The following is a 14,618-nucleotide window of genomic DNA, read 5'->3' on the forward strand; positions in this document are numbered from 1 at the left end:
GAGCGCAGCCAGGCTGGAAGGACAGCCAGGGCGCCAGCTGCTCGAGGACCCGCCGGGCTGCACCTCCAGTCATGTGGGGAACACGGTCATGGAAATGGCAGACAGAAAATGCCTTGACATGTGGGTGAGGGGCCCCCTATACTATCCATTCCCCTTCTGGGCATTCTCCTCCTTCGTCCCCCGCCCTGAGCCTCTCACACTCAAAGCCATGGCGTCCTGAAGGCCTTGCTTTCTGACGACCTCCCACTTGCCCTGTGGACTTCGTCAGGGCTAGTCAGTGGGGCTGCCTCCCCAACTGGGAGCCTCGACGAGACAGAGATGAAGAGGACAGACTCAGGGGCGCCTGGGTGTCTCAGTCAGTTAAGCGCCCAACTTCGGCTCAGGTCATGATCTCACGGTTTGTGGTTTTGAGCCCCACGTCAGGCCCTGTACTTCCAGCTCGGAGCCTGGAGTCTGCTTCTGATTCTGGGTCTCCCTGTCTCTGCCCCTCCCCTGCTTGTGCTCTTTCTCTCTCTCTTGAAAATAAATAAAACGCTGGGGGGCCGGTTATATTATTAAGGCCAGATTCTTGCCACAAATAGTGTAGTTTTAGCTACAGACTAAAGTCTGCTCTAGTATTAGTAAGGGATATTATTTTAATTTAGGAAAAAAAATTAAAAAGAGAAAAATAAATAAAACATTTCTGGGGCGCCTGGGCAGCTCAGTCAGTTGAGCGTCCGACTTCGGCTCAGGTCACGATCTCACGGTTCGTGGGTTCGAGCCCCACGTCGGGCTCTGTGCTGACAGCTCAGAGCCTGGAGCCTCCTTCGGATTCTGTGTCTCCCTCTCTCTCTGCCCCTCCCCCGCTCACACTCTGTCGCTCTCAAAAATAAAGAAAAACTTTTTTTTTTAATTGAAAAAAGAAAAAAAAAAAAAAAGTACAGACTCAGGACTCAGAGACCTGGGTGCCAATACTGCCCCTGTCACATAGGAGCCACCTGCCACCAGGATAAGCCACTTAACATCTTGGAGCCTCACTTTCCTTATCTGGAAAATGGGGATAATAACCCCTTTCCTCATAGGGTTGTTATGAAAAGAAAGGAGACCGTGTGTGTAAATAACAGACATAATAACCCACGTCTACCGAGAGCTTTACTCAGAACAGCCCTGCACACGTTAGCTGAGTGTTGGCACGGCGTCTGGCACGCGATCAACACCTGAGTGGGTCAAAACCAGAATCCAAAAGCCCTGCAGGAAAATCCAGCCCAGCAAGAGCTGCCAGAGGAGCAGGGCTGTTTGGGAGAGTTGGGCCTCCCTCGTCCTCGAGGGTAAAAACAACTCACACGGGGTGGTTTCTAACCTAGGTCTGTCGCGGTCACTTGGGGGTCTCACCAGGGACCAAGGGCTCTGTAACCGGACCGGTGTACGTGTTGCATGCATGAGCTGGTTCCCGCCCAGGTGCCTGGGGTCACCTCCAGAGTCACCGCACAGACGTCTGTCTGTGTGGGCCCTGCCTGGGCTTGCCTGTGTGCATGTGTGTGTGCGTGTGTCTGTGCACCCGACCACCAGGCTTGTCCGTGCTTGTGTGTTCGCTCCGGGCTGCTTTTGGTGTAGAGGTGACTGGCAGGGTGTTTGTGTTCTCCTTTCCCTGGAAGCCTTAACCATACCTCAGGGTCAGCCTTAGCTTCCAGGCTGTTCTCTGTGTGGCAAAGAGAGCGTCCCGTGTGCTCTCCTCGGCCGCCTGTGCTACTCAGACATCCTCTGCGTCCTCTACCCAGCGGGCTAGTCCAGGACGGAGAAAGCTGGGCTGCCTGAGGCTGTGGCCGGTCTCCCCGGACGGGGTGAAACCTCTCCATCTACCCCGGGCAGGCCCGAGCTGGTGGCTTCTCCAGGACTCCGGGAAGGTAGGATGCTGGAGAGGGCATGCTGGACGGGGCCTGAGGGAACTACCTGCAGGGCCCCCGCTCCCCTACCCCTGGGGCCTGGGGCTCTCAGCAGGAAGTGATGCTGGAACGACTCAGCCCCCAGCCTCAGCTAGAGTTTCTTCCCTTCCCTGTGACTCAGCCGGAAGCCTGGAGCTCTCTGAGGTGAGACGGGAACAGGGTTCGGCCCCGTCCCCACCTCCCCACCCAGTCCAGCCAGCGAGCTGCAGCAAGGCCATGACTCAGAGCACCACCCTGTCTTTCTCTCCACGGTGGCTCCTGGCACCACAGCTGACGCTGACCTGGCCCTAACATCCTGCCCTCCACAGGCCCCGGCAGGATCAGGCCAGGGGACACCAGCTCCTCTGCGGAGTCAAGAGCCGGGAAGGCGCCCCCCCCCCCCCCCCCCCCCAGTGCAGGGAGGTGGCTGGCTGCCCCTCAGCTCGAGTCACAAAGTCCCCAGAAAGGGGTCCGGGCTCCGGGCAAGTCTCCGAGAGCCTCCTAAGAGGCTCTGCTGGAGCATCTCCTCCCCAAGATGTCACACTGGACCCTTGGACCCGGTTCCAGTTGTACCCGCGGGGGCACCACCCCTAGGGCGGGAGCGCTGACTCTGCAGCAAACTGGGGCACGTCCAACGCCCTGGATGCACATCCTCCCTCCCTCCCTCCCTCCACACCGCCCGGTGCTGTGCCAGGGCTGCCTGATGGACTGGAAATGGAGGGCCCAACCGCTGTCACCAGGCCAGTGCCAGGGCAGAGTCCCCAACCAGGGAAGGATTCCTCTCAGCAGGGGAAGAGGCGTTGTGTGCCAAAAGTTCTCCCCATGCTGAGGAACTAAGAAAGAGGTAAGAAGTCAAGGGAACCTAACCTAGAAGCATCCCATGTCCCTGGAGCAGGCACTTAGGGAAGCCCACTTCCCAGATGGCCACTGCTGTGGCTTCAAGCGAGTAAGCCAAGAGCTCCTGCCAGAATCACCAGGTGGCCCCTAGCCCCTCACAGTCGACCCCCCCCCCCGACTCCGCACCCCCCTTGGACCCATCTAGCCACTAGAGCCCTCACCCAGGACCTGTCTGAGCTGCCATCACCTGGGGAGCTTGACCTCCGCCAGGACCAAGGTCAGCTCCTCCAGGCCTGGGCTCAGGGACTGGCTCTTCTGGAACACCCCTCTCGCCTGACTGCTCCAGGGTCCGCCTTCCTCCTTCTGAAGAAGCTGGGACCACCAGGTATAGACAGCCTCAATCTCCCACTGCCGCCCCATCTCCTCAGAGGCCAAGTCCTGTGTCATCAACCGCTCTGCCGCTCAGAAAGCAGATTTTGTTCCTTCAATATCCCTCCTAAAAATCTTTGTGCCTCCCTCCTCCCTGTCACGGCCAAACTCCTGAAGGGAAGAGCCACCCAGTGCTCACCTCCCACTCACCCCTTGACTGGGAGCCAGGCCTCAACCAGCTCCACGCTCGCCAGGGCCCAGTCATCACCCCGCTGCCAAACCTCAGACACTGAGGGGGCACGGCCTCCGCAGCCCCCCGGCCTCACGGAGGTCCCCTGTTCCCCTGGTGTCAGCCACACCGGCCTCAAGGGTCACTTCCTGTCTCCCTCACACTCCTTCTGGGCATCCAAGAGCTAATTTCCTGGAGCACCTACTAAGCATTTCAGACGGATCAGTGCATGAGATCCTGGCAAGGCTGTTGTGACGTCGGTCTCACCACCTGTGGCTTTCAGATGAGGGTTACAACTGATGTGACTGGCCCGCGGTCAGCCGGTCACAAAGAGTGTGGAGCTGGGATTTGAACCTGGGCTAGCAGCTCTAGCGTTTGTGTTCTTAACCTCCCTTCAGCCCCTCCAGGGTTTCCTCTTGAATGTTCCCGTTCCCTGGGGTCTGCCCTTGGCCTCTAGGTCACACAACCACACCCATCGCTTCAACAACCCGGACGCTGGCAACCCCCAAATCTCTCCACCCAGGGCAGATCTTCCTCCAACACGCCAGAGCCCGCTGTGTGGGAGCCCCGCTGTGGGCACCGTCCACCACTGCCCCCTTCCAGACGCACTCTTGGGCCTGGCGTCTTGTATCTCTGTGGGCATCACTCACCCAGGGGAAACCCGGGCAGGTTCCTTCCTCCCTCTCCCATGGACATCTGATCCATAATCGAATCCTGCCCATTTTGACTCCTCAATATTTTCCACATCTATCCCCCTTATGACCCTTGCTCCCATGGTCCTGGATCAGGCCACCACCCTTTCCCACCCAGGACACAGCAGCCCAGCCTCCATGCTGCAGCTAGAGGTCTCTCTGGGAACTGTCACTGTCCTGTATAAAGCCCTCAGCTGTGCCCCACTGTCCAAGCCCCTCATCACCAGCCCTCACCACGTCTCCTTCCCCTGCTGCAACTCAAGGTCCTGTGTCTCCTCTCTCAGCCAGCCCCACCGCCTGGAATGCCCTTCCTGCTCACCAACTCCTTCTCTTCCTGTGAGACTCAGCCGGGTTTCACCTCCTCTGGGAGGCCTTCCCGAATCCCCCGCTGGGCGAGGGCCCCCTCTCTGTGCCCATCATTTCCTCTTCCCACCTCTCAAGGCTCCACCGGTCACATCGTTTGCTGATGGGCTTTCTGTGCCGGTCTCCTCCACCAAGTTGAGAGCTTCCTGAGGCTCAGGACGGTCTTAGTCATATTTGTATCATCTGTCCAGGCAGGTAAGGCCCAAGCTGTTCAATGAACATGCGACTGAACAAATGACTGACAGAATGCTAAGATCCGACTCAGGGTACTCTGGTCCAGGGAAAGGCCCTAGATTCAAAGAGGGCAGCCTAGAGGTCCTGAAGCCTCTCGCTCACAGGAGTGCTGTCTGCGAAGCACTTGCCCCTGCTCTGCCCCCTCCCCAAAGCACTGACCACTCAGTCCTGCAAGCTCAGGGCCCGGACAGAAGTGCGGCGGCTGAAAAGTGCCACAGGGAGGCAAGAGAGAGGTCACAAGGGCTGCGTAGGGAGCCTCGATGCCCACGTGGGAGCTCTGACTTTCATCACTGACCAGCTGTGCAATCCGAACAGGGACCCGCCGTCTCTGACAGGGAGCCCTCACCGCAGCTGCTGCAAAGACCACATAAATGCAGCACGTAGAAGTGCCGAGCCCTGCTCCCAGGTTAGGGGGTCACAGTCAGGACTGACCCTACCCGTGCCCCCAACTCTTCCTACCGTCTTCCTTCCTCCCCACCCCTGCTCTGACTAAACACCCAGCACTCTGGCCACCTCAGACGCCCACTGATGCAGGAAAGAGGAGACGAGGGCAGGTGGGGCTGCAGCCGCCTGGAGGCAGGAGTCCCTCTGACCAGGTGGCTCCAGCTCAGCCCCGGGTGCATTTCGCTAACTGGAATGCGGGCCCAGCCTTGCCAGATCTCCAGAAGAGCTGGAAAACTGGATTTTTACTTAAAATGTCCTGAGCTTTATTTTTTTTTTAATTTTTTTTCAACGTTTTTTATTTATTTTTGGGACAGAGAGAGACAGAGCATGAACGGGGGAGGGGCCGAGAGAGAGAGAGACACAGAATTGGAAACAGGCTCCAGGCTCTGAGCCATCAGCCCAGAGCCTGACGCAGGGCTCGAACTCACGGACCGCGAGATCGTGACCTGGCTGAAGTTGGACGCTTAACCGACTGCGCCACCCAGGCGCCCCAAAATGTCCTGAGCTTTAAAGATCAGCAACTAATTAAAATTTCCTACAACACTTGGAGGCCAAAGAAAATCTATCTCCAGGCTGGCTCTGGCCTGCTGACCCCCCCTCCCCCACCAGTTTCCAAACCTGTGTCTCAGATGTTTGCCCCCCCCCCGTCTCCTGCACACAACATTCCTGGCCAGGTGTGCTAAGCGGGCTGTACTTGCAACTGTGGCCACACCATCAGGGGCTCAGCCCGGGCCCTTGCTCCCATCCAGGGAGTGACCTCAATATATCTCTTTACCAGATGGAAATACATAACCTATCAATTATTCCAGGGCTGAGCCTGGGCCATTTTGCTGCTTTTGTACACTTCACAACTGAAGTACTGGAGAGAATGTGGTTCTCGAGTCAGAGAGCTGTGGCCCAAGGCTTGACCCCAAACCTTTCTAGATGCGTGACCCTGACGACGTGAGTTGGCTTCTCCAGGCCTCAATCCCCTCATACGTGCGAGATGGAACATTACCACCTCCAGAGCCCGGCACACAGCGGGTGCTCCGTCCTGGGAGCGTTCATCAGTGGATGAACAAGGCAGGCCAAGAAAGAGGGGGGCTCATTTGGCCCCTGTTCAAGAGTTATGATAACATGAGGGGTTTCTGTCTACCACCCCCACTGAAAAGCCCTCACCACGGGCCGCCAACCTCTCCGGACCCTACTAAATGTCAAAATGGTCTTTTCAGAGGACCCATGAGTCAGACCAGAGAGATCCCATGGAGAACAGGTCAGATTCCAGGGGGGCAGAGCCACATGCCTTGGACAAAATACTTCACCTCTCGGAACCTCAGCTGTCTTATGTTATAAATAGGGATAACATCACCTATTGTGTAGGTGACACAAGAAAACTAAAAGCCCGGTGCCCACAGTAGCTCTATACTTATTACCTTCCACCTTCTTCTAAGCACTAAACTCTGCAGCATACACACGAGGACGCCAGCTGTGCCACCTGAGGGTGGGGGGTGGTCCTGCCCCATACTGTGGAGATGGTCACATAGGAGTGGCAGCTAGAAGATGACCAGGGAGACTGCACAGGGCTAGGCAGAGAAAACGCTTGCCTGTGGCTTTGAGAATGGCTGGAGATGGAGTAGAGCCTTTACGGGACCTCGGGCGTCTGTCCTAAGACAGCTACCACAGTGTAAGCCACGCTCCATCCTGGACAGACGGGGGCCCGGACGGGAGGATAGAATGCAAGGAGGAGGGGTGGGGAGGGCTGGGGAGGGTCCGGAAGAAGCTCCTCTACCCACCAACCCCAGGGAGGGCCCCATCAGAGGCCTCTCGGCCAATCCTGAGATCCTGGGCACCCATGGCGGTGTGGGGGTCGGGCCACGGCCTCTAAGAAGGGGACAAAGGAAAAGAGTGATTGACAACCTAACCCGAGTCCAGCCTTTTCTCCAGGCTCTGCGTCATCCTGCCTCCCTTGTGTGGAGGATGAACGTGCAGGTGTCTCCAGATGTGCCCCCAAAGTTGTGCAAGCTTAGAGTTTTGCTGGGCTGGCATACAGGCATTGCAACACTCTGCTGAATGTGGGTTATGCACAGGGCAGCGTGGAAGCGGTGAGGGGCAGGGGGCAGGGAAAGGTGCGGTCCGGCCCCAGGCAGGGGAGGTGCTTGGGGCAAAGAAGAATTTCAAAGAGCTGAACCAAGACACTTGAAAAGTGCCCCCAATTCAGCAGGAACCCGCCGGCCCCACACCAGAGGGCAGGATCTGCACTATCCCATCCCCTGGCGAGGGTCTGCGTGTAGGCCGAGCTCGGGGTCAACGAAATTGATGCAAATAACCTCACCAAGCAAGGCAGGCAGGGAATTTCCACCAGAGAAGAGAGGCCGCTACCTTCTTCCCGGGGACACAGCACGTGCCAGGCATGGTGCCAAACGCTTTCCACACGTTATTTCGCGGAACCCTCCCAGAGCCCCGTGAGGAGGGTCCTGCCGTGACTCCCAGCCTGCCCCAGGTGGTGCAGTGAGGAGCCAGGCCAGGCTTCGAGGCCGGGCTATTAGCGCCCATAGTTGCAGCTCTTTCCACTTGGCTCCGAAGGGCCATGAACACGCCAGGCCACAGGCCACAGCTGAAGACAAACGCTCATGTGGAGCTGAGGCCACATCAAGGAGGGAGGCCGGTAACCGGCTGGCAGGACTCTGATAGCAGCCTGCACCGGGGGCTTCTCAGGGCAGCCATGCCCCTGGGGGTCCGCTCCAGGGTCAGAGGGCAAATGACTGATCTGTGCCAATGCCCAGTTCCTCGGCTCAATGGCGTTTTGTTGAGCGCCGTCTGCAGGCCTGTGGCTTTATTTATTTCCAATCTGGTTTGGAAACACTGTGTCCAGAGCTTTCCAGACAGGCACTTCTGGGGCAGGAGGAAATTAATAACTCCTTTTAATTGCCCAAAGAAGGGAACTCAATAAGACTCGTGTGAGCCAAAGGAGAAGGTTTGCTTTGTTCCTTTCCACATGGCCAGGCTGCACTGGCCTTGCAGCTCACACACCGGGGCCATCATTTCCACTCAGCATCTCTCCTCTTCCGAGCCTTCGGTCTTGGAACTCCAAACCGCAGTTTCCAGCGCAAGAGAACCAAAATTCCACACCCTCCTCTGAAGCATTCCTTCCACAGAGACAAGTAACTTCCTCTTAAGGCCTCTCTGCTCGTCCAGCTGGCCCTGGAGCCCCCGGTCCTCCTCCCCCTCCTGACCACTGGATGAGACCACAAATGGGGGATCCCCTCCTTGACAGTCCCAGGAATCCGCTGTAGATCGACAGTAATGAGGGTTCCGTCATCAACTGGATGCTCCACTTCTGGAGGTTTTGTTCCAAACCATAGACATAGCCCACTGTCTCTAGGCATCTGGGCCCTCGGGAGCGTGGGTGGGAATTCAGCAGGAGAGGGCAGGTAGCAGGGGAGGGGGGTGCGGTCTCTACTTCCATGCCTGTCTCCCGGTTCCGTGAAGGAGTCCCCATGGTCACCATGGGCCTACCCAGGATAGGCACACCGCCAGGAACATCTAACAAGCCCCGGGGGATGAGGCAGGAAACTGCCTACGGCCATGCTCAGAGGGGGAGTCCGTTCAGTCACCGGGGCATTCCTCTCTGGGGCTTCCATCCCGGGTGGGGTATCAGGGGCCAGGAGGACGTCCAGGGAGGCCAGCGCTCCGAGCTGTGGTGCACATCGGTGGAGTGTGGATGTGTGCTCACAAATTCAGGTGTAGAGGTGCTGCTAACCTATTCCAGGGCTTTGGAGGGGGGCTAGAAAAAGAGGTCCCCTCGGGCAGACCCAGCCTCAAGAACACAGCAGGACGTTTTTTTCTCTAGGGTCCGCAGCTTGGAGAGCAGAGTATCGACTGCATATCTAGGCCCTCCGAACTTCTCACGGGGGCACCTTTGTGCGGTGCGTCTGCGCCAGTCCTAACAGGTGAACCTGCGTCTCAGTCCCCTGGGAGTTCGGACTTTAACATACGGGTGTGTGTGTGTGTCGGGGGGGGGGGGGGGTGACACAGACATTCCAGACCGGAGCACCGAGTGACCTGCGTAGGGGGTGCTGGTGTGTGACAGGAGCCTGGCAACAGTCAGATTTGTGGAAGTGGCTCAGGGCTGGGAGCTACGTGGGGAACCACCACCAAGTGTTCTAGCTGCTCTTCAGACACAGATTCTCTCGGTTCCCACTCAGAGCTCACCGATCCTGCCTCTCAGTTATCCTCTGAGCGGTCCCCGTCCAGTTCCAGAGCTGGACACCAGACCTGCTGCAGTTGATATGACTCTGTGAGCCAGCTCAGGGCCATAAGCGGAGTCCATCAGAGTATCTGTTCTAAGGGTAAAGGCAATTGTGGCCATAACCCAAAGTGGCAAGGCCGTAGGCCTGGGTCCGGATACACCTGTTTATCCTCACTTAACGAGACACAGCACCCAAGGGACTGTGGTCAAACTAACAAACCAGCGCCGCCCCCACCGCAGGCAGTCACCTGCCTCTGTGCAGCGTGTACAAGAATGAAACCTGTGCTTAACACTTGACAATAACAACGACTAACACTTACTGAGCGGTTTCTATGTACCAAGCCCTGTCCTGAGGACTTTTCAAACATAAACGTATTTAAACCTCACGACTGTGAGGTATGTGCTTTATTATTATCCCATTTTAAAGATGAGGAAATCAAGGCCCAGAAAGGTTCAGTAGCTTGCTCAAGGTCATATGGTTACTAAATGGCCGAGAAGAATTTGAACCCAAGCTATCTCCTGGATACCATCTTGCAATGTTTCAGACAGGGTTACTGAAGGCCAGGAGACCCTGACTTAACCTAAGTGCTGACTCTGCTACTCTTCCCTTTTGTACACAGAATGTTTTCAGGGGTGGGGATGCCATAAAGAGAAGAAAGTCTGGTACGCTTCCAATCTGTAACCTCTAATTTATATGCCTTTTATTCAAATTCTTCCAATGTGACAACAAGTTAAAGGGCTTAGAGAAACAACATTTACTGAGCCCCTATAAACCTTGTGCCCACAGAACTCACCTAGTATTACGAAATCTCCAAGATAACCTTGCAAGGTACCTACGACTGTGCCCATTTTGCAGATGACATAACCCGAGCACAGGAATAAGGGAATTATTTGGCCAATATTAGAAATGAACTTAGAATCCAGGTCCCTCTGATTTCAAAGAGGAGTTGGAGAAGTAGATCCAAGGGGGTAAGAAGAGGGAACAGCCATGGCTGGCAAGGGAGGGGGCCACTGAAGCAGGCGTGAGCACCAGGTGTGGGACCCCACCAATGAGGATGGTACTCCCAGAGCACTCCAAGGAGGAGTCTCTCCCTGGGTTTGGGTATCTCAGAGCTGACCCCATCCCTGGGGTCGCTCCCAGGCCCCCGGAAGGGTTCCCACCCTGTTGGGGCCGGGACTCCCGTCCCGCCGCAGCTGAGGAGTCCTGCTGCGACTTGCTGGGAATACCAGAACCCCAGTGTTTATGGGGCGGCAAGTACGGCCCCCTCCACCCCGCGACGCCCTCGGGGGCGGCCCAGCGGCTGGCTCTGGTCAGCATCAAAGACAAGCAGATGGGCAGGCGGACCAGCGGGTAGCCAGCACCGGGCGAGGGGGGGCGGGGAGCGAAAAGGTTGGCGGGGGGGACGGGGGGCCGCCGCCGCCGAAAAGGGCGCCCTACCAAGGGGCGAGCTGGGACAACAGAGCTGGAGAAAGACCCCCTCCCCGCCCACCAAAAGGGAAGAAAGGGGCCCGCGGCCCCACAGCTGCCCTCTCTGTGCTCTCTCCCTCCCCGCAGCGCTCCGAAAGGAGGAGGGGTCGTAATGGACCCCCAGCCTCCGACAGGCCCCCTCCTCCCTCCCTCCTTTGTCACGGCAGCCTCCGCACTGGCACCTCCCGGCCGCCTCCCCTCCCTCCGACCCCAGCCCGCGCCCCCGTGGGGTCGCCCCAGCGCTCACCCAGCGGCAGGCTGATCCGAGGGGCGAGCGCCCGAGTCGGCGGCGGCGGCGGCAGCAGCAGCAGCAGCAGCAGAAGCAGCAGCGGCGGCCAGGGCGGCAGCGCTCTCCGCTGGGCGGGCGGTCGGCTCCCCCGGCCCATCGCGGCGCTCCGGACAGCGGGGAGCAACGGCGTCCTCGGGGCTCCGGCTCAGGTGGCTCGACTTGACTCGCGGGTGGCGGCCCCGCCCCGCCGTAGACGGCCCGGGTCTCTCGACCTGGGCGGGGAGCTGCGGTCACGTGGGCCGCCAGCCCCCTCCCCCCCACCCGGCCCCTCCCGGACGGAGCCAGCCCCCGAGCGGAGGGAGGGGCCGAAGGAGGAAGTCGGGCGCCCGGCCCGGCCTCTCCCGCTCCGCTCCCGGCCCAGCCCGCCCCGCCTCCCTCCTCCCACCTCTCACCTCCCACCTCCCCGTTCCCTCCTCCCTCCCGGCGCGGGAGGCCCGAGCGGCGGCCGCGTGCTGCGCCCTGCTCTGTGCGCCCCGGGAGCGTGCTCCGCGCGCGCGCGGAGCAGAGCGGACCCCTCGGTCCCACCCGGCCCCCGCCCCGCGGGCCCTGCCGCCGCCGCCCCACCCCCTTCCTGCTTTTCCACGACCCCCTGAGCGCGTGGGGTTGGGAAAACGCGTGGGTCTCTCCCTGGGCGCCTCCCGAGGGTCGAGCCTTGGTCTCTCCTCACCCCCCACCCCCGCGCTAGTGCTCCTAGCACCCACTTGCCCGTGACCAAAGGAATCGGCCGAGCTCGTGCTGACGACCAGGCCGGTTGCTTCCGAGTCTAATTTCTGCACCGGTCAACCCACCTGGGGTCTTGGCAGGGCGGTCACTACAGGCTCTGCGCCCGCTCTAGGCACCCTGCGCGGCCATCCACGTCTAGGATTCTGCCCACACGAAGCCGCATCTCGGATGGGGGGCGGGGGGGGCGAGGCAAGATTAGCCTAAGTGGGGTAACGGGGAATAAGGTAGTGCCAGGGGCGTCTGAGCTCCTCCACAGCCTGCACGTTGCCTGGGAGGGGAAAAGACTCCCTCAGACTGGAGTGGAATCCTACAGGCACCCACTGGGAAGAGGCAAGGTCCACCCACCCGCAATCCTCCTGGCTCCTAACATCCTCAGGGATGGAGCTTAGTTCTGCCGGGACCAGGGCTGTCAAGCTGCAGACTGGGCCTCCCAGTGGGTCCTGGAATCAACTTAAGGGGTCCCTATTAGCATCAAAAAAGAAGCGGATGGGGCACCTAGGTGGCTCAGCTTTAACTTCTGACTCTTGATCTCAGCTCGGGTTTCGATCTCAGGGTCCTGAGTTCCAGCCCTCTTTTGGGCTGGGGGGGGAAGGGGGGAGAAGAAAAGCAAATATGGAAGTGCAATGATGACGGAAGGGATAAGAAGGTGTGGGGAAACGTGTTTCACCTTTTCCTAAATGTGCACAGGATCACAGCAAAATGGAATTCTTCCTGTACTTCAGGTCAAAGGGAGTTTGAAAACCTCCGCCAGGCTGGTCATTTCCAGGGCAGTGGTGCAGGTTTCTCCAGGAATTAGCTGGAAAGTTCCTCTTCACCCCCTGCCCAAACTAGCTTCCTCAGAGCCACCCGCTTTTGCTCTCAGCCCACCCCCAGGGCTCGCCGCACCCTCTCCCACAGGGTGGCTGTCAGGAGATGGACACAGTACTCACACAGCACCAGGTCTCCTCTCAAAGGCAGCCCTTCCTCATGCCCCGTGATTTCTGTACCTCCCATCATCCCGACACCCTTCTGTGGACATGGTCCAGGCTAACAGCACCCCTTTATAAAGGGGCTTCCAGCACTGGACACAGAATTCCACACGGGGCGTGGACAGCACCTACCACTCGGGGCTCTAGCATTGCCCAAGCCTTGGACACTTCACCTCTATTAATGGTGTCAGTCTGTCTGTAGCCAGTTATGTTATGTCCAAGCTTCTATCTGCAGCCACGACCTCTGTCCCGAACTCCAGATGGCCTCAACATTTCTACGGGGCTGTCTTGTCTGACAGGCATCTCATATCCAGCATGTCCTACACTAAGCTCTCCCCCTCCCCAAACGGGCCCCTCCTATATGAGCTTTCTCCATCTCATTTAAATTTTTTTATATTTATTTATTTTTGAGAGACAGAGACAGAGCACAAGTGGGGAAAGGGTAGAGAGAGAGGGAGACATAGAATCCCAAGCAGGCTCCAGGCTCTGAGCCATCAGCAAAGAGCCCAACGCAGGGCTCGAACTCACGAACCATAAAATCATGACCTGAGCTGAAGTCGGGACGCTCAGCCGACTGAGCCACCCAGGCACCCCTCTCCATCTCATTTAAAGGAACTCCATCTTCAAGCTGCTCAGGTTAAAAACCTTAAACTACTTTCTTTCCTCTGGTTCCTCACACTTGACCCCCTAGCAAGTCCATAATCTGACCATTTACCACCTCCCCAGGGGGTGGGGGGGTGGCAGTCAGCACCCTCTTTCTCTTGGATACTCTGAGGTCCTCCTAATGGCTGCCTCTGCTTCCACCCTGGTTCCCCTGCAACCTGATCTCAACTCAGCAACGAGAGTGAGTCTTTCGAAACCACAGTCAGGTCATGGCACTCCTCTGCTCGACACCCTCCAGTGAGTCCCCGTCTCGCTCAGACTAAAAGCCCAAGACTTAACAGTGGTCTCCAAGGCCGTGAGTCATCCTCACCCCCACCTCGCCACCATCTACGCCAGGCCCGCCCCCAGGCCAAGCACTCAGGGTAGGACCTTGGCCCTGGCTACTCCCTCTGCCTGGAACACTCTTCCCCCAGACAGCCAGTGACTGAGTCCCTTGCTTCCTTCACATCTTTGTTCAAAGATCACCTTCTTGGAAGAGTCTGAACTTCTCCCCAGATTCCCTTGACCCTGAGATTTTTTTTTCCAAAGCGCTGATCACTCTTGTTTAGTGTTTCCTCATTGTCTGGAATCCTCAGCTGCCCCCACTCCCCAGCACCAAGAATGTTGCCTGAGGAAGGCAGCGGTTTTGCTTATTGAGCTAGTTATTTATTTTTTAAATTTTTTTTTTCAACGTTTATTTATTTTTGGGACAGAGAGAGACAGAGCATGAACGGGGGAGGGGCAGAGAGAGAGGGAGACACAGAATCGGAAACAGGCTCCAGGCTCCGAGCCATCAGCCCAGAGCCTGACGCGGGGCTCGAACTCACGGACCGCGAGATCATGACCTGGCTGAAGTCGGACGCTTAACCGACTGCGCCACCCAGGCGCCCCTTGAGCTAGTTATTAACTAACACGGCCCAAGCAGTGCCGGGCATATGGGAGACCCTCAGTAAGTCGTGGCTACATGAATGAATGAATGAATATGACCTAAGAGTCACGGAATACTGCTGGCTCATGTCAACAAACCACCAGAGCTACTTTTTTGATATCAACTTTGCTCTAGTAAAGAGTTCCCCCCAAACCTCAAATTACGCAATTTAACATTTTCAACCTAAGCACAGGACTTCATATGGATCTCCTTTAATTGTTTAAAAAAATTTTTTTAAGGTTTATTTATTTTTGACAGAGAGAGAGAGAGAGACAAGAGTGTGAACAGGGGAGGGGCAGAGAG

At 57.7% G+C, this 14,618-nt stretch overlaps 1 protein-coding gene across 2 annotated transcripts in view; it reads right to left on the reverse strand.

Moving 5' to 3' along the window:
* SEMA4B (semaphorin 4B) overlaps positions 1–14,618 on the reverse strand; it is a 39,857-nt gene that overhangs the window by 14,968 nt on the left and 10,271 nt on the right. The window contains exons 1-2 of one of the 2 annotated variants that reach the window (XM_045058779.1): positions 11,843–13,081; positions 11,013–11,266 (exon numbers count right to left, since the gene is read on the reverse strand). In XM_045058779.1, coding sequence (XP_044914714.1) covers positions 11,013–11,151 — 139 coding nt within the window. In that variant the 5' untranslated portion in view covers positions 11,152–11,266; positions 11,843–13,081. Of the gene's footprint in view, positions 1–11,012; positions 11,267–11,842; positions 13,082–14,618 lie in introns of those variants that run through there. The other variant, XM_045058780.1, reaches the window with a different exon arrangement.

Source organism: Felis catus, chromosome B3 (genome assembly GCF_018350175.1).
Source record: "Felis catus isolate Fca126 chromosome B3, F.catus_Fca126_mat1.0, whole genome shotgun sequence".
Taxonomy (NCBI): Eukaryota; Metazoa; Chordata; class Mammalia; order Carnivora; family Felidae; genus Felis; species Felis catus.